Raw genomic sequence first — 19,978 nt, forward strand, 5'->3', positions numbered from 1 at the left:
AACATGAACGTCCAGTACTTGAACTCGCGCAACAAAATACGAACTCTATTTGAAGTGCTGTTTTAAAAAAAAATGATTGTCTCCGTAAGCTATATATATGTATCGCATGAGTTGTGTGTATCTTATGTATCGTGTGTATCGTCGGTCTCGTATGTATCGTATGTATTGTATGTATCTTGTGTATCGTGTGTAACTTATGTATCGTATGTATTTTTCGCATCGTATGTATCGTATATATCGTGTGTATCTTATGTATCGTATGTATTTTGTGCATCGTATGTATTGTTTATATCGTATGTATCAAATGTATCTATGTATCTTTTGTATGGTATGTATCATATGCTATAGTATGTATTGTTTGTATTGTGTTTGTCGTGTGTCTCGTATGGATAGTTTGTATTCTATATATCGTATGTATCGTATTCATTGTATGTATAGTATGTATTGTATGCATCGTCTGTGTCTATGTATCTATGTATCGTGTGTAGAGTATGTATCGTAGCTATAGTATGTATCGTATGTATTGTGTTTGTCGTGTGTCTCGCATTGATCGTGTGTATCGTTTATATCGTACGTATCGTATGCATCGTATGTATCGTATGTATATATGTTTGTATAGTATGTATCGTAGCAATAGAATGTATCGTATATATTGTATGAATCGTATGTTTCGTATGTATCGTATGTATCTATGTATCGTGTGTACAGATTGTATCGTAGTTATAGTATGTATCATATGTATTGTGTGTGTCGTGTGTCTCGTATGTATCGTTTGTATTGAACGTATCGTATCGAATCGTATGTATCGTATGAATCGTATGTATCGTATGTATTATATGTATCGTAAGTATCTATATATCGTGTGTATAGTATGTATCGTAGCTATAGTATGTATCGTATGCATTGTGTTTGTCATATGTCTCGTATGGATCGCATATATCGTATGTATCGTATGCATCTATGTATCGTGTATAAAGTATGTTTCGCAGCTATAATATGTATCGTATGTATTAAGTTTTTCGTGTGTCTCGTATGTATCGAATGGATCGTATATTTCGTATGTATCGTATGTATCATATGTATCGTGTGTATAGTATGTATCGTGTGTATCTATGTATCGTGTGTATGGTGTGTATCGTATGTATGGTGTGTATCGTATGTATTGTGTTTGTAATGTGTCTCGTATGCATCGTATGTATTGTATGTATCGTATGAATTGTGTTTGTCGAGTGTCTCGTATGTATCGTATATATTGTATGTATCGTATATATCGTATTTATCGTATGTATCGTTACATCGTATACATCGTATATATCTATGTATCCTATGTATCTATGTATCGTGATTGTAATATGTATCTTAGCTATAGTATGTATCGTATGTATTGTGTTTGTCGTGTGTCGTCTATGTATCGTATGTATTGTATGCAGCGTATTTTTTTCCACGCAAGGCAGACATCATTAATAAGTCGTTTAAACGGTGCCTTATCTAAGAATTAGGCAAGTATTGACAAAAAACAAGAACACAATAAAAGAAAGAAGAAAAGTTACCGTCAAGTAGACTCGAAACTTTGACGCCTGGAGTAAAGTCCATCGCATAGACCACTTGGCCATCCGTGCTCATACACTTAGTGATGCATTGTATACATTATATAAGCAATCTTCGTTGTATAATTATAACGACAACATCAGAACTCTCCAAATTATTCAATCGTTTTGAGTTGCAAGGCTCTATAATTATCAGGTTTTTAAATCGTCAAAAGATGCACATAATGGATATCTTAGAACATCGTAAATGTTCAGTTTTACTCTTTCCTCACAAATAACAACAACGAAAATTTTCGAATCTGACACATTCGTTTTTTAAATTTTGTCAATTTACCAAAACGTGAAAAAGACCTTTTAAGGATTTATATTCATTTGGATCATTTCATTTTTAAATATCTGGCAAAACAATAAATGATTTAATAACAAAGTACTAAATTGTCCTATTTCATGTTAAACATAATTTTATCTTCGATTTTGATCGATGGTAGCCGCGATGTTGAATCGAAAGTTGGATACCATCAGGTCAATATGTGTCGACGATTTTGGAATTTGAGACGGGTGCAGCTGTAAACCAATATTGGTGATAGGTGGAAATAAACGAGATAAAACGTGCTTACCAAACTAATGTATACATCGTGCTTAGCATACGAAGAATAAATAATATATTTTTTACCGTATGAACATAAACCGCAAACCAATCACCAATCTTCATCGATATGACACACAATTTTAAGATGAAACTTACTCTAAACTTAGCTTAGAATGGATTTTATGATAAATTCCAGCAAATCATCAGATTTGTACCAACTTGGCTATCTGGCCCGACTACATAAATAGCCAAGTTGGTACAAATCACAGGGGCAGATCCCGCTAAAATGACTCCGTGAAGGGGCGTGGGACCTGTAAATAAACTCTGAACAACACACACACAATCCGAGGAGATATAAATATGATTAAATTATAGAAATACTGCAAACGAATCCTCATTTTTTTGTATAATAATTATTAATATTAGATGTTGCCAATGAAAGCTGTTGTCGTGGTTATGATTTAGTTCATGGAATTAAACAATAATTGATATAATTAGTTGCATCATACATTGTATAAAATAAGAAAAAAAAACTTAGTACATTAAGTTATGTATGCGCGAATGCAACTTCAAGTTATACAATATTAGGAGGAAAGTAACATATTTGAAATAAATACGTCACCTTCAAATCACAGGCAGCAGTATCATAAATTCTCCCCCCCCCCCCCGGGACCCCCCCCCCCCCCCCCGAGCTTACCCCAGGGTTTCCAGATTGTTAAATGTACACCTATTGTGTATGGTTTGACTTCAACATCAAATATTGACAAAAATACACAGTTTGAAAAAATAACTTTCGTAAAGGTATTATATATACACAAGGTATGAAATGCACTATATGCCTATTGCTGAAAGATTGTGGAACACTGGACGTGACCTTTTTCATCGAAAACACACATGTTCCAATGCAGTTGCCGACAAAATGCAACTGGATTCGTTAAAAGACAGTAAAAGCAACGTGATTACACAACTAACCGATCTCCTGCTCGGCTAATAACTTTAATATTCAATTAAATTTGACTTTCTCGCTATATGTCACTCGGTGTTTCATCTACACATGTACACCATTTTAATTTTATTACGCGTCATCTGGTTGGTTGTTCTCATTGTGTTGGCCAATGATATGGCGTTTATGAACCGAGCATTCGATCGACAAAATATGACAGCAAAACACAGAATGTAGCGAGAAAGTCGAATTTAATTGAATATTAAAGTTATAAGCCGAGCAGGAGATCGGCTAGTAGTCTAATCTCGTTGCTTTTACTGTCTTTTAACGAATCCAGTTGCATTTTGTCGGCAACTGCATGGGAACATGTGTGTTTTCGATGAAAAAGGTCACGTCCAGTGTTCCACAATCTTTCAGCAATAGGCATATAGTGCGTTTCATACCGGTATCCGGAGAGGCGCCCCCCCCCCCCTCGGAGAACTGCCCCCTTATTTTAAATGGGACGGATAGGTGCCCTCCCATCAAATCTTTATGGGCGGAGAACCGCCCTCCCATTAAATCTTTAGGGGCGGTGAACTGCCCCCCCTGTCAGAATTAAGCAGGCGGAGATCTGCCCCCTCACAATAATTCATTGGGCGGAGAAGTGCCCTCCCGTGTCAACTTCAATTAACATGAAATGTCGGGCATCATCATCACACCTTTTTACCGCAAACAGTTACTCAAACATAAATGGTTTCTGATGAGAAGTAAAATGCAAATGGTGAGCAATAATTTACTAATGGCGAGTATGTAATGAAAACAGTACTTACGGGTATTTTTACGTTATACCCGTGCACATTTTATCCGGTAACAATGTAATTTCAGCACAAGTATATTTCCATTTATCGTCCTCATCTTTGTACATGAATGTCATGTAAAAGTCGTGTTTTAATAAGAGCGCGAAACATGTCGGGTCCACGCAGGAAACGCGTGCGTGTCAATACTGAACATGTGTCGTAACTAAATATAGGCGTGCAACTGAGTACGTATACCGCTGTAGTACCCATGAAAGAAAAATTTAATCGGAATTAATGTTCAGGTCATCGTTGATCAGGTTGGTTGATATCACACGTGATGGCTAAAAGAAAACATCAAATGAGAATAAATGTACATGCTTATATACGTTTGCAACTCAATGCGTCACTAGACTTGAATGGATTAAATTTCAATTAATGAATTACTGCAATAAATGCACTATTCTTTAATATTATAATAGCTAAATGGGTCGTTTTGGATTTATTAAGTTATGAACTTTTTGTATACTAATACAGTTTATTTATAATAATTAATAATTAACTTACTGGATTGTCGGAAGTGACAGTTCCCTTGCAGTTCTCACTTCGTCGCTGAGAACATTCCCATCGAATCGTCGACTTGGGTTTCCTTCTTCTTTGTGTACGAGAAACCTTCATAGCATAACTAAGCAGCGCCTCTCTAACTTCTAATGAACTCCATAAATGATGAAATGGTTATAGTGATTTGACAGTCTATGTTGCATTTTATACATTTGACGGAAAACAGTTTGCATTTTGAGCAAAGCGTGTCGTGCATTTTCAAAAACAAAATCGGTTTTAGTTTGCTTTAATTTGCAGCTAATATTAGGCAGGCTGCGAACGTGTTACCGTTAACGATAAGCACTGCGATATTTTAATCTTTTAATTCTAGACCGGGCGGACTTTAATTGTTGAGCACTTGTTACCTTTGAAGAAAGCCGCATACGGGTTTATTATATTGAACCGTCGAAATCCGTTATTGGAGAAAATAAACAAATAAATTATAGTTTTCAGCTTGCATAAGGATGTAATAAATTGCATACTAATTGTTTATTTTACTGACGGGGAAAATATCAAATAATTCAGCCGCGATAACTATTTTATAGCAACAAGGGGGAAAATCACGTTATTATCAATATGGCGACGTCGATGCCGATGCAGGTATTATCTGCTGTTTTATACCTTTTATTAATTGCATAAATATCGCTTACTTTCCAACCATATTAGCAAGAAAGTTATTGGCGTTTTTTGTCATTGTAATACTCGATCTATATATCGCTTTTACTCGCCGCGCAATTTCTTTATTTAGGGGGCACTTCTCCGGGTCTTCAATTCTGACAGGAGGGCACTTCTCCGCCTCCTATTTTTCAGCAGGAGGGCTAGTTCTCCGCCCACTAAAAAACAGTGAGAGGGCAGTTCTCCGCCCATTAAAAAACAGTGAGGGGGCAGTTCTCCGCCCAGCGAGAAATCTTTTAGGGGGCAGTTCTCGGGGGGTGGGGGGGGGGCACCTATCCTAGCGCCTTTCATACCTTGTGTATATATAATACCTATACGAGGGTTATTTTTTCAGACTATGTATTTTTGTCAATATTCGTTGTTGAAAAGTCAAACCATACACAATAGGTGTACATTTAACAATCTGGAACCCCTGGGGTAAACTCAGGGGGAGGGTAGGGTCCTGGGGGGGGGGGGGGCAAGTTTATGATACTGCTGCCTGTGCTTCAAATGTGAATGCTCTAGTTGTGTTAGTTTTATTAATCGGTGAAACCGTTATTATTTTTAGCATTCGTTTCACAGAACAGTGTTTATGCGAGTTGAAATATACGTGCGTCACATTGAATTCAACTCACGAAAAATGTACTTTGATGGATATATACACTACAGGGTATCGTTCACGTGTTATATCGGTTTACAAAAAGCGATTAAAATAAACCTGCTTTCATGAGATATTCAGACATTATTAACAGTTTTAGCTACTGGACACAGTAATCGCCCTCCCTATCTCTTTGATCGTTGACACCAATGCCGAATAGACATCAGAGAAATTATATATCTCGCCATCCACGAACTTTGGCATCACCATTGACATCAAGATCACCCCAATTTATATCACAATCTCCACTTCTTAAAACAGCAAACAGCACCGACATCAGCATCACCACAACCGACATCATGCATCACCACCATACTAGGTCCAAAGCGGGACATTCCATAAAAAATTGTCTGGACATTTGACCAAAAAGCAGGACACCTAAAATTATCCATCATTCACCTTTACTGTAGTCAGTATAGTACTAACAAAAACTTTTGATACTTTTATTCAAGACATTAAACATTTGATATGAAACATGAAATCTAAAACATAACAATAACAGTTCTATAAATAAGACAATAGCAAACAACGAAGATAATATTCATCTTTTTAGAGTACAAAATCTGGAACATTACGACAACAATACTCATCATATTACTTTGGAGGCAGTCTACAGTTTTGAAGCCCTATTTGCGCATTGGCCCCGGTCAATTTCCTGAACTTAAGGTGTATGGCCTAAACAAAATAGTTTTTTGACTCCAGGAGCTGAAATGTAAGTATAAATGGTCAATATTCTAGTAATTTCACATGTTTTCAGTAATTCGAAACTAAGTTACCTGAATTTTAGTCAACAACAACAACATGCTCAGTGAGATGTAAACAAATGTACTTCCTGCTTAAAGCAGCCGGCATTTGACAGATTTCAACGGTGGGTTTAAATAAGTTAGCAGTGCAAAAAAGTTCAATGGTTATGACCCATTTTGTTTGGCTCAGTTTGAAAGCATTTGCTGTGATAGTGCAAAGCATGTTGTCCACTGTGTGCATATTGTTACCCGGAAAGATAAAAGTGATTGCCGGGTTTATCTGAAAATGGGGTTTTTAGGGGCAAGTTCCGAGGCAACCGAAAAGGTCTATTTTACCCCAGATATCAATTTAAAGTGCATGTTTTGTGCTTTATTTTCAAGCTGTTGATGAGCTGCACTGAATATTGTCTGAATCTAATTTTCAGGCTGTGACTGAAAGCCTTGTTTTGAGGGTGTTTTGCAGACCAGTGGTTGTCGGCCTGGGGATTTTCAAGAATAACTGTAAACTGCCCCCTTCAATAGCTAACATTAACGCAGGGGAGGCTATCCAGTACACTGAAAGTACGGGTTACAGTAAACTATCTTCCGAACAGTTACATCAGCTTGACACGGAATGCGCGGCCGTACACATTTCCGAGGTAAGTTTTTGGTGGAAGCAAACCGTCTTTGTGTTCATTTAAACTGCCAACAACGCCTCAACCGTTCTATGGCCCAGATTTTCCCTTTCTTCTTTCTGATTTTTTTTCAGTGCGCTGAAACAACGTTCTGGATCGGCGTTTGAGTGAGGGATTGACAGCGCAGTTTGTTACTTGTCAATTGTCGCGGCTTAGGGAGTAGGGTCAAACTGTCATGCATAGCACCTCGTTGTTTAGCTTAATTGGAGTAGGGTCAAACTGTCATGCATAGCACCTCGTTGTTTTTATTACAGTTACACCCAATTACACTAGACAGGATGGACATCACTTTTTGGACTGTTTGTTGCGATTTTGGTATATTGCACATTCGGATTATCCCGCTATTTTTGAACTAAACATTGAATGTAAAAGACTCATTAATGACGTAGAGTTAATTTTACAAAACAATTGTTTTGTAAACCGTTTCAAACAAAGACAAAAAGAAACACATTTTCAACATTTATTTCATTATAATACAACTATCGATAACAATAAGCGACCACTATCTCGAAGACCACCATGGTGTGAATGCCTGATAAAATCAATAATCAGCCGATAAATCGCTGACAAGGTGTCATAACCAACACTGGTACACACGAGAAGTAGAATCGGATTGTTAATTGGGGGCAATAAAGGGATTAGCGGTGGTAAGTGTTTGCGAAACAGAGCTTGAATAGCGAATGTTATTGGGAACCTATAGACCTTACATCGTTTTTTACGAATGTTGGGACAAATCGTCTCATATCGGGACGCCGGGACAAAGGGCCCAAAAGCGGGACTGTCCCGCCGAGATCGGGACGTCTGGCATGTATGATCACCACCAACGACATCAGCATCAATACAACCGACATCAGCATCACCACCAACAACATCAGCATCAACACCTCTGACATCAGCATCACCAGTGACCACTGACATCAGCATCACCACCATCGACATCAGTATCACCACCAACGACATCAGCATCAACACCTCTGACATCAGCATCACCACCATCGACATCAGCATCACCACCATCGACATCAGTATCACCACCAACGACATCAGAATCAACACCACCGACATCAGCATCACCACCACCGATACCAGCATCACCATCACCGACATCAGCATCACCACCATCGACATCAGCATCACCACCATCGACATCAGCATCACCATCACCAACATCTGCTTCATCACCACCGACATCAGCATCGCAACCACTGACATCAGCATCACCACCACCAACATCAGCATAACCACCACCGACATCAGCATCAACATCATCGACATCAGCATCACCACCAACGACATCAGCATCAACACCTCTGACATCAGCACCACCAGTGACCACTGACATCAGCATCACCACAACCGACATCAGCATCACCACCACTGACGTCAGCATCACCACCATCGACATCAGCATCACCACCAACGACACCAGCATCAACACTTCTGATATCAGCACCACCACCATCGACATCAGCATCACCACAACCGACATCAGCATCACCACCACCGACATCAGCATCAACACCATCGACATCAGCATCACCACCAACGACATCAGCATCAACACCTCTGACATGAGCACCACCAGTGACCACTGACATCAGCATCACCACAACCGACATCAGCATCACCACCACTACAATCAGCATCACCACCATCGACATCAGCATCACCACCAACGACACCAGCATCAACACCTTTGACATGAGCACCACCAGTGACCACTGACATCAGCATCACCACAACCGACATCAGCATCACCACCACTACAATCAGCACCATCACCATTGACATCAGCATTACCACCACCGACAACAGAATCACCTCCACTGATAGTAGCATCGCAACCACTGACATTAGCATCACCACAATCGACATCAGCACCACCACCACCGACATCAGCATCACCACCACCGACATCAGCACTACCACCACCGACATCAGCATCACCACCATCGGCATCAGCATCACCAACACCGGCATCAGCACCACCACTACCAACATCAGCATCACCACAATTGGCATCAGCATCACAACCACCGACGTCAGCATCAAAACCACCGACAACAGAATCACCACCACCGACATCAGCATCACCACCACGACATCAGCATCATCACAACCGATATCAGTATCACCACCACCGACATCAGCATTGCCACCACCTACATAAACATCAGCACCACTGATATAAGCATCGCCGTCACCGACATAGGCATCAACAAAACCGACTTAAGCATCACTACCAACATCATCAGCATTACCATCACCGTCATCAGCATAACGACTACTTACATTATTATCACCATCACCGACATCAGCATCAACACCACCGATATCAACAACGCCATCAACGATATAAGCATCGCCACGACGCACATCAGAATCACCACCACCGACATCAGCATCAACGCCACCGACATCAGCATCGCCACAACCGACCGCAGTATCACCACCAACGCCATCAGCATCACCACCACTGACATCCTCATCCTCATAACCAACATCAGCATACCAGACACTAGCATTACCACCACCGATATCAGCATTACCACCACCGACATCAGCATTACCACCACCGACATCAGCATCACACCCACTGACATCAGCATTACCACCAAAGACATCAGCATTAACACCTCTGACATCAGCATCACCACCACCGACATCAAAATCACCACCACCGACAACATAATCAACAAAACCGACATCAGCATCACAACAAACGACAACAGTGTCACCACCACCGACATCTGCATCACCACCGACCGACATATGCATCGCCACCACTGACATCAGCATCGCCACTACCAAAATCAGCATCCCAATCACCGAAATGAACAACGAAATCCACATTCATCAGCATCAGCACCACCAACATAAGCATCCTAACAAGCGACGTCAGCAACGCAACCATCGACATCAGCATCAACACAATCGACAACAGCATCACCACCACTGAGAACAACATGGCCACCACCAACATCAGCATCACTAACAACGACATCATCATCACTACCAACGACACCACTACCGACATCAGCATCACCACTACCGACATCAGCATCACCACCACTGACATCAGCATCACCACCAACGACATCAGCATTAACACCTCTGACATCAGCATCACCACCACCGACATCAACATCACCACCACCGACAACATAATCACCAAAACCGACATCAGCATCAAAACAAACGACAACAGTGTCACCACAACCGACATCTGCATCACCACCACCGACATATGCATCGCCACCACTGACATCAGCACCGCCACTACCAAAATCAGCATCCCAATCACCGATATGAGCAACGAAATCCACATTCATCAGCATCAGCACCACAAACATAAGCATCTTAACAAGCGACGTCAGCAACGCAACCATCGCCATCAGCATCAACACAATCGACAACAGCATCACCACCACTGAGAACAACATGGCCACCACCAACATCAGCATCACTAACAACGACATCAGCATCACTACCAACGACACCACTACCGACATCAGCATCACCACTACCGACATCAGCATTACCACCAACGATATCAGCATCACCACTACCGGCATGAGCATTAACACCTTCGACATCAGCATTACATCATCGACATCAGCATCACAACCAACGACATCAGCATCAACACCACCGACATCAATTACGCCATGAACCACATAGGCATCACCACCATGCACATCAGCATCACCACCATCGACATCAGCATCACCGACATCAGCATCGGCACATCCGACATCAGCATTACCACTACCGACATCAGCATCACCACCACTGAGAACAACATGGCCACCACCAACATCAGCATCACTAACAACGACATCAGCATCACTACCAACGACACCACTACCGACATCAGCATCACCACTACCGACATCAGCATCACCACCACCGATATCAGCATCACCACTACCGGCATGAGCATTAACACCTTCGACATCAGCATTACATCATCGACATCAGCATCACAACCAACGACATCAGCATCAACACCATCGACATCAATAACGCCATGAACCACATAGGCATCACCACCATGCACATCAGCATCACCACCATCGACATCAGCATCACCGACATCAGCATCGGCACATCCGACATCAGCATTACCACTACCGACATCAGCATCACACCCACCGACGTCAGAATCACCACCAACGGCATCAGCATCAACGCCTCTGACATCAGCATCACCACTACCGACATCAGCATCACCACCACCGACATCAGCATCACAACCAACGACATCAGCATCACTACCACCGAAATCAGCATCACCACTACCGACAACTGAATCACCAAAACCGACATCATGATCACCATCAACGACATCAGCGTCACCACCACCGGCATCAGCATCGCAACTACCAACATCAGCATTCTAATCACCGACATGACCAACGCAACCCACAGTCTCCAGCATCAACACCACCAACATAAGCATCCCAACAAGCGACATCAGCAACGCAACCATCGACATCACCATCAACATCTACGACATCAGCATCACCACCACTGAGAACAGATTGGCCACCACCAACATCAGCATCACCACTACAGGCATCAGTATCACCACCACCGAAATCAGTTTCACGACCACCGAAATCAGCATCACCACCACTGATACCAGCATCACCGACACCGACATGGGCATTACTACCAACTACATCAGCATCGCCATCACTGACATCAGCATAATCACCAACAACATCAGCATCACCACCACCACTTACACCAGTATCACCAACACCGAAATCAGTATCTTCACCACAGAAATCAGCAACATCACCAGCGACATCAGCATAATCACTTCATATACATGTATCAACATCATCACCACCGACATCAGCATCATCACCACCGACATCAGCATCACCACCAACCACATAAGCATCACCACCAATGACAACAGCATCATCACCAACAACATCAAAATCATCACCACCGACACCAGCAACGCCACCAATGACATCAGCATCACCATCACTGACATCAGCAAGGCCACAAGCAACATCAACTTCACAACCATCGACATAAGCAACGACACAACCGATATCAGAAATGCCACCAGCGACATCAAGAACGCCACCACCAACACCAGCAACACCACAAGCTACATCAGTGACGCATACACTGACATCAGCTTCACCACCAATGACATCAGCATCATCATCACTGACCTCGGCATCACCACCACTGACATCACCATCACAACAGCCGACATCAGCATCACCACAACTTACATCAGCATCACCACCACTGTCATGAGCGAACGACCGTAGACGACCTTTTTTTACTTTAAGCCAGAACCGGTTTCCACTCAATTAAACAGATCGCTTTCAGGTAAGGCAAAATTCTTATGTTTAGGTTTTATAATTGTATTCAATGTTTTATCCATTGTTTGTTTTAAAAACATTTATTCCTTACGATGAAACTCGATTTCCCATACGATATGGTTTTCACATTCCCGGTTTCTTAAGATATACTTTTATATTCGATTTTAATCGATGGTGGCCACGATCATGACGATGCTAAATCGAAAGTTTGATATCTTAAAGGGATCTTTTCACGTTTTGGTAAATTGACAAAATTGAAAAAAGTTGTTTCAGATTCGCAATTTTTCGTTTTAGTTATGATATTTGTGAGGAAAAAAGTAATACTGAACATTTCCTATGGTCTAATATAGCCATATATATGCATATTTTGACGATTTAAAAACCTGAAAATTATAAAGCGTTGCAACGCGGAACGATTGAATAATTTGGAGAGTTCTGTTGTTGTCCTTTAATTTTGTGAAACTACGAAGATTGCTTATATAAAGTATAAAATACGTCTCTCATACATACTTGGCAGGATGGCCGAGCGGTCTAAATGTTTTTTACTCCAGAACTCCGGGGGTCACTGTTTCGAGCCCTGCAGCAGGCTACTTTTTCCCCATTTTTTAAATTTAATTCTTGATTTTTACTGGAGCTTTTTAGATGCAATGCTTACATTTATCAATATAAAACTTCAAAACATGCCAAAATCTGTAAAAAGGCCCCTTTAAAGTAGAGTAATCGACGACTTTGAAAATTTGGAAGCGGGTACAGCTCTAAACCATTATTGGTGATAAGCTGGTAAAAACGAGATAAAACTTGTTTACAAATATTACGTACAGATCGTGCAAAGCATAAAAAGAAGAAACAATACATGTTTGTACCGTATGAACACAACCGCAAGTTATCTTTAATCTGCATCCATATGACACGCAATAGGGTATCTTCGCATGCGATCTCGGTTTTCCAAAAAGCGATGAAAACTTACCTGTATTTATGAGATATGGATACATTTTTTTCAGTTCTAGCTCCAATAGTCTAATATTTCACGCGTTTGCATGCAAAACCTATTACTTTGATGATAAGGAACATCCGATGCAGCAAAACAAGCGTCCCAATTACCAGACACCCAATATCTCTCGCATACCAGACACCTGCATCGCCCTCCCGATCTGTTTGAGCATCGACATAAGTGCCATATACAGAATAGACATCAAAGACATAATTACCCGCGGCATAAGAATGACTACAGCGAACTTCGGTTTTGATCAGGAATGCCACCACCAATAACGGTTATTCAAACACCGACATCAGCATCCCAACCACATACATCAGCATCATCATCACCGATTTCAGCATCATCACCACTGACATCAACATCCCCACCCCAAACATAAGCAACGCCACCAACGACGTCAGCATTAACACCACCGACATCAGCAAAAGCACGACATACATCAGCATCAACACCACCGGCATCAGCATCACAATCACCGATATCAACTTTACCATCACCGACATCAGAATCAACACCACCGACATCAACATCACCCCCACCGATATCAGCATCAACACTACTTGCATCAGCATCACCCCACCGACATCAGCATTACCATCACCGACATCAGGATCAAAACCACTTGCATAAGAATCACGACTAACGACATCAGCATCATCACCACAGACATCAGCATCACCCCCAACGACATCAGCATCACCACCACCGACATCACCACCACAGACATCAGCATCAGAACGAATGACATTAGAATCACCAACACCGATATCAGCATCACCACCACTTACAGAATCACGACCAATGACACCAACATCACCACCACCGACATCAACATCCCCTTCCCCGACATAAGCAACGCAACCAACGACATCAGCATCAACAAAACCGACATCAGCATAAGCACCACAGACATAAGCTTTACTACCACCGAAATCAACATCACCATCACCAACAACAGCAGCATTGCCACTGATAGCACCATCACAACCACCGGCATCAACATCACAACCATTTACATCAACATCACCACCACCGGTATCAACATCACCACAACCAACAGAAACATCACCATCACCGACATCAGAATCCCAACCACCGACATAAACATCACCATCACCGACATCAGCATCACCACAACCAACACAAACATCACCATCACCGACATCAGCATCCCAACCACCAACATAAACATCACCATCACCGACATCAGCATCACTACCACCAACATCAGCATTATCACCACCGACATCCGCATCACCACTCCCGACGTCTACATCAACTAAACCGACATCAGCATCACCACAACCGACATCAGCATACAACCACAAACATAAACATCACCGACATCAGCATCACCACCACCAACATCAGCATTACCACCACCGACATCAGTATCACGATCAACGACATCAGCATCACCGCCTGCGACATCGGAATCACCACCTACGACATCAGCATCACCACCACTGTCAGCAGCATCACCATCACCGACATCAGCATCTCCACCACTGTCAGCAGCATCACAAACACCTAAATCAGCATCACCAACTTAGACATCAGCGTAACCACCACTGACAACAGCATCACCACCACCTACATTAGCTTCACCACCACCGACAACAGAATCCCCACCACCTACATAAGCATCGCCACCACCGACATCAGAATCACCACCATAGACATCAGCATCAAACCACACACATCAGCATTACCACCACTTACACCAGCATCACCACAACCGACATCAGGATCAACATCAATGACATCAGCATCACCACCACCGATATCAGCATCAAAACCACCGACATCAGCATCACAACCACTAACATCAGCATCACCACTACCGACATCAGCATCACCACCACATACATCTAAACACAACCACTAACATCAGCATCACCACCACCAACACGAGCATAACAGCCACCGACATCAGGATCAACACCAATGACATCAGAATCACCACCACCGACATCAGCATCACAACCCCCGACATCAGTATCACCAACACAGATATCAGCATCACATCCACTAACATCAGCATCAGCACCACCGACATCAGCATCCCCACCACCGAAATCATCATCATAACCACCGACATCAGCATCACCACCACCGACATCAGCATCACCACCACCGACTTTAGCATCACCACCACCGACATCAGCATAACCAACACACACATCAGCATTACAACCACTAACATCAGCATCGCCACAACCGACATCAGCATCCCCACCACCGACATCATCATCACCACCACCGACATTAGCATCATCAACACCGACATCAGCATCACCACCACCGAATTTAGCATCACCACCACCGACATCAGCATCACTACAACTAACATCAGCATCACAACCACCGACATCGGCATCCCCACCACCGACATCATCACCACCACCACCGTCATTAGCATCACCACCACCGACATCAGCATCACCAACACCGACTTTAGCATCACCACCACCGACATCAGTATCACCACCACACACATCAGCATCACAACCACACACATCAGCATCGCCACAACCGACATAAGCATCACACCAATTACATCAGCATTACCACCACCGACATCAGCATCGCCACAACCGCCATTAGCATCACCACCACTTACATCAGCATCACCATCACTGACATCAGCATAATCAACACCAACATCAGCATCACCATCACCGACATCAGCATCACCACCACGAACATCCGCATCACCACCACCAACATCAAAATCACCACCACTGACATTAGCATTACCACCACCGACATAAGCATCACCACCAAACACATCAGCATCACCGCCACAGACATCAGCATCACCACCACTGACATCAGCATCGCCACAGCTGACTTCAGCATCACCACCACCTACATTAGCATCACCACCACAGACATCAAAATCACCACCACCCACATAAGCATCGCCACCACCGACATCAGAATCATCACCGCCGAGATCAGCATCACCACCACCGACAACAGAATCACCACCACCTACATCAGCATCAGCACCACCGACAACAGAATCACCAACACAGACATCAGCATTACCAACACAGACATCAACATCACCATCAACGACATAAGCATCATCACCACCGAGATCAGCATCACCACCAGTGATATAAGCATCACCACCAACTACATCAGACTTTCCACCGCCGACATCAACATCACCACTACTGACATCATCATCACCACCACTTACATCAGCATCACCACCACCGACAACAGCATCATATCAACAGACATGAGCATCATTACCACCGATTTCAGCATCACCACCACTGACATGAACATCATCACAACTCACAACAGCATGACCACCACCGACATCAGTGGACAACCGCAGATGATGTTTTAACCTGAAGCCAAAACCGTTTTCCAATCAAATAAACACATTGCTTTCGGGTAAATCCAAATACTCATGTTTTGGTTTGATGATTTTATTCAATGTTTTTTTCCATTGTTTGTTTTCAAAGCGCAAAATTAATTCCTCACGATGAAACTCGATGCCCCATTCGATATGGTGTCCATGCACCCGGTTTCTTAAAGATATTATAGAGGTTGTAAAATAATCTTAATGTAAAAACAAGATAAAACCATCGAGTGAGACTTGAATTTCATGATAACACGTTACTTGGGATATCATTTTGCTCATATTTATTTTTAAAGGCTTTGCAATTCTCTAAAAACAATATTGAAAAAAACTAACATGCTTTTCAAAAAACTGTGTCGATCGAAAATACATGAAATACATCTTTAATGCAAGCCACTTACATCACGTAAGCACTTTGTAAATTTAATGAGATGGAAAAGACATGGGAGACGCTGAATGAATCTTTAACATTGTTCGAAGGTGATGAAATACATGCTACTTATTTATAATTAAAAGACTATTTATTTATATTAAAAAAAATATTGGAAATAATATAATTCCGATATTGCAGTTTGAGTCGGACTTTTTGTGAATCAACAGATCGCCATAAACTAATACAAGCTTTTTCTCTTGTCAGTCTGTCTGTCCGATCGTCCGTCAGTCCGTCCGTCTGTTTGTCTGTCCATAGCAACGTGCCGGATAATGAGCTTAATTGGGTTCAACGCATAGATGATATCTATCTGTATAAAAGCGGCGTAAAATAAATGAACGCAGTAAATAGAAGGATGGGTTAAACGAAAACTATTTATACAAGTGTAACTGTCAAAAGCGAACGAATGTAATTGCCAAATCATACAACATTTTTGCAGTAAATCAGATTCGACATCGGTTATCGACGCAGCGTTTGTAACGTAACGCTGCTGCTAGCATTATGTGCGTTGGGACGTCTGATCTGCAAGAACGTTTGCTGTTCTGGCAAGTTTACTTAGTTTTATTTTGAGTATGTTATTCAAATAATTCATAATCACAATTGTAAATTGCTCATTAATATGGATTATGATTATGGTATTTGCAATATTTACAATGATTATTATCTATACTTAAAACCATTTTTAAATAGGAAACTATGCACATGTACAGGCCTTTCAGTAACGCTTTGCCTACTTGTTCTGTTAATGTATAAATACAAGTTATTTTTCAACGCAATAGCCGTGTTTTTCGGATTAAACAATGTGAAGGTAATATGCGTAGAGTGAATGAATTTTATAAAGCTTCCGTTGGACAGTTACATTTTAAGGAATAAGTTGTTGTGACATAATTTAGGTAAATATGTCTGTTAATCAAAGAGTCCAGAGAACGTAGTTTAACGAAATTAAAATTAAAGAATGTCAAACGTATCTTATTAGTGTCATCGATTCGTAAAACGCCGGTTCTACTGGCGCTTTTTTCTACTCGTCACATGATGTCCGACGTGCCTAGAATATGTTTTCATATATGCATTAATCGTGCAACAGCTGCCTGCGTATGAATTTAAACATCACTTTAATGAATCCACGTTTGACCATTTATTGAGAAGTAAGGTTATATTTTTACTTAACCCGTAAGCACCAGTTCTGATAAATTCGCTTCCTTCCGAGCCGAAACATAAAATAGCAATTAAGTTGGAACCCAACTACCACTTAGTAGGAATTAATGTCCGTATAAAAGAGACATTTAAAGTAAAAGAATATGTTCATGGTAAGATATTTAATATATTTAGAATATGTTTTGTGTAGCTCGATAATAATTTAAATAAAGAAACGAAATGCGTTAAAATATGCAAAAACTTGGGTTTCGATCCGTGGACGTCTGGATTATATGGCTGTCATTTTACTTTGTGTCATGATGACACATCCGTACAACATGCGATATTTCTCTCATACATTAATTTAATGAACGCAAAAGATCCACATGCTGCCAACAAATTAAACAGAGAAAAACAGAGACACTCAACACTATTTCATTAAGAATCATAATTTAACTTTTTTACTAAGTATAAATGAATACATGTTCCAAAAGATAAAGTATGCTATCCATATGGTTATAATAGTTTAAGGTACCCATTTGTTACTTAGTTTCTCGTTTCTTTTAAATATTAAGCGTTTGCAAGGTGTGCAAGGTCTGTGCACGCAGTGCAAGGTCTTCGATTTATTACATGAAAAACGGCTTTAAAGGGCAGTTAAATTCAAATCCACGTTGTACGATCTGTTAGGGCATTTCGTTATCACCACTACATCGAAATGTTTGATCCGAATAAAAAAAATATCCTCCCGTCAAAAACGTCCCTATTGATTTTATAGAAGGAGACTGGAATTATAACTATAACCTTTGCGTAAAGTCATGGTAGGCGTGTACGCGTGAACATTTATGTTTTTTAAGACATGCCATACAAGTACAGTTCATACAATACATTAAAGTTACAACATTTAGTGGATATGTAAAGGAAGACGTAGACAATAAAATGTAACTGTTAATTTATTGTGCATATTTTTACTATGTGATTTCCATTAATAAGCAGCTGTTTAGAAACACCAAGAACACCCAAAAATTTCCTCAAGCGTGATCTTTTAAAAAGAGATAATATCAATGTACAGGGATGGTTAAACTTTGCATGCAATATAATGATACACGTACAAGTGTTTATTTAAATTATCATTTCACTGCAGCATTTGTCAACATATTCATTATACAAGAATACAAAGAAGACAACATAAACATACATGCATTATCATAAATCATGTATTATATTTTTGACAAGTATGATTTGACATTGATTATAAGACACAGTATGTCTGAATAAAATATAAACGCATCACTAGGTTTTTGAATTACATCAAGGCCATTACGAGTAGCTCTTACTTTGACATACACACACCATTATTATTGGAAAGCGGACATAAATACGATACCGTTTCTATAGTAACTGATGAACCTAATGGTGATAAATATTATAAAAGCATATTTGAATAATAAGTTAAAATAGGGTTGTATAATTTCCATTAAACTAAGATCATTTACGTCGGAT

The 19,978-nt window shown here is 41.0% G+C and overlaps 1 protein-coding gene across 1 annotated transcript; it reads left to right on the forward strand.

The window, feature by feature from the left end:
- The first annotated feature begins 3,857 nt into the window (after positions 1–3,857).
- Positions 3,858–16,899, forward strand: LOC127834554 (uncharacterized). The gene is made up of 14 exons (XM_052360574.1): positions 3,858–3,864; positions 8,057–8,395; positions 8,439–8,765; positions 8,897–9,222; positions 9,270–9,955; positions 10,042–10,553; positions 10,863–11,114; positions 11,225–11,470; positions 11,613–12,477; positions 13,787–13,928; positions 14,102–14,800; positions 14,848–15,042; positions 15,365–15,943; positions 16,057–16,899. The coding sequence occupies exons 1-14, from the start codon at positions 3,858–3,860 to the stop codon at positions 16,897–16,899; spliced, it is 6,018 nt and encodes a 2,005-aa protein (XP_052216534.1).
- The last annotated feature ends 3,079 nt before the right edge of the window (positions 16,900–19,978 follow it).

Source organism: Dreissena polymorpha, chromosome 1, assembly GCF_020536995.1.
Source record: "Dreissena polymorpha isolate Duluth1 chromosome 1, UMN_Dpol_1.0, whole genome shotgun sequence".
Taxonomy (NCBI): domain Eukaryota; kingdom Metazoa; phylum Mollusca; class Bivalvia; order Myida; family Dreissenidae; genus Dreissena; species Dreissena polymorpha.